This window comes from Cystoisospora suis (assembly GCF_002600585.1).
Source record: "Cystoisospora suis strain Wien I chromosome Unknown contig_9330, whole genome shotgun sequence".
NCBI classification, from domain to species: domain Eukaryota; phylum Apicomplexa; class Conoidasida; order Eucoccidiorida; family Sarcocystidae; genus Cystoisospora; species Cystoisospora suis.
Genome location: NW_027162107.1, coordinates 1 through 1,767, shown reverse-complemented (window position 1 = coordinate 1,767; position 1,767 = coordinate 1). Strand labels below are relative to the sequence as shown.

Sequence of the window (1,767 nt, the reverse complement as noted above, 5' to 3'; positions counted from 1 at the left end):
TTTCTTTCTTTCTTTCTTGAATGTGTCTATCTCTACACGGTCCTGCAGATACGGAACCTACATATATCGATCTCCATATACATCTATGTCTCTACAGATCTCTATCTTGATCTCCTTGTATCTGTATGTACGTATCGGTAGATAGGCAGAATGAAGGAAGAGAAAGAAGAGAGGGAGTGACGCAAAGTGCGTTGAATACCTGAGAATCGAAGAAGCCTTGGAGAATAGTCATGAAGAGTCTTTGTATAGAAATTTCATCAGGATCAAAGAGACAGAGAGAATAGCTATGCCTCGTGAAACGTGAAGGGAGAGATCTGCGGCCGCTCGAGGGGGGCGGAGCCGCGAGACAGAGGACTGTTCTCTCTAAGCCTTCCCAGTGCAACTTTCTTCTATCGTAGAATCCCTGCAGAAAGGCACAAAGAAAAAGACAGATGACGTAGGGTAGGAAAGCAAGAATACACAAAGAGAGAAAAGAAGAAAAGGAAGAGAGGGAAACACAGAAAAGAGGCAAGTTGCAGAAATGAGAAAGAAAGAAAGAAAGAAGAGGAAGGCAGGGAGATCGAGACGTTGTGGAGAGTTGACGGGGAGGTGTCTCCGAAGTCACTTGGCTCCATGCACCTAAAGAAGAGCTCTCGTAGACTAAGCTTCTCGGGACATATTTCTATGCACATATATCTATATATGTATAGTTTTCTCTCTGTGTGTCTTTCTCTCTCTATGCATGCGCTGCATGGGAGAAATTGGCATGAAATAGCAGAAACATTCTCTTATCACCTTTGATCTATCTATCATCTATCTATCGATACAGAGAGATACATGCATAGAGATGTCTATATGTGTAGGATAGAGAGAGGTGTAAAAAGGGATGGGCCAGGAGAGACAGTTTGTCTACAGAAGAGATAGGAGAAGAAGAAGAAGGTTCACTCCTCTATTTCTCTCGCGTAAGTATCTTGTTGCGCCATGCCTTTCTATGCTTCAAAGAAGGAGCACAAGGAGAAGAAGAAGGACAGGAGAGAAAGAGAGAGAAGATGAACAGAGAGAAGAAGAGAAAAGAAGAAGAATGAGAAGAAGCGAAAAAGTCTTCCTTTTCTTCATGACCTCTCCCCGGATAGACAGGGAGAGAGAGAGAGAATGCTTGCGAAGAGAAGAAGAGAAACGAAAAAAAAGCCAAGACAGAGAGAAAGACAGAGAGAGATCTAGAAGGTTTCCTCTCTAGCTCCCATGTTACCTTAAACTCTTGGATTTGCCGTAGAAGTTCAATTGCGGGCTGCGCTCCCGACTTCTTCTCAGGCAAAGGCAAACTGACATCGTCCACGAATACAATACAGTCTTTGCCGGAAGGAGGACCCAACTACACAAGAAGAAGAAAGAAAGAAAAGGAAGAGGGAGAAGGAGAGAGAAAGGTGGTGAAGAGGAAGACGAGGAAGAAAAAAAGTTGGGAGAGGAAGAGAAGAAAAAGAAGAGAAGAAGAAGAGGGAAAGAGTGAGATGGGTCTGATAGAAAAGAAGGATGTAGAGGAAGAAGAAGAAATAAATGGAAAAGGTAGTTGGGGTGTATATACAGCTAAGAAGTTTGACGACTTGTGGACTCAGTGAAAGACAGACTAAGCAAGAGAAAGAGAGAGAAATACAAGACACTTCTTTACTGTCTATCATACACGCAACGCGGTTTGCGAAGGTACATAGAGAGAGAGAGAGGTAGATACAGGTAGACAGAGTAGATGCTTAGACATACTCCCGGGACAGGTAGATATAAAGATGGATTCTT

General features: G+C 43.1%; 1 protein-coding gene across 1 annotated transcript; it reads right to left on the bottom strand.

The window, feature by feature from the left end:
* Positions 1-199: 199 nt before the first annotated feature.
* On the bottom strand, positions 200-1,351 carry CSUI_011019 (atpase family associated with various cellular activities domain-containing protein; the record flags this gene model as incomplete). The annotated part of the gene is made up of 2 exons (XM_068071120.1): positions 200-403; positions 1,229-1,351. Coding segments are annotated over 2 exons (327 nt in total), but the record flags the coding sequence as incomplete, so codon positions are not given.
* Between the last annotated feature and the right edge of the window lie 416 nt (positions 1,352-1,767).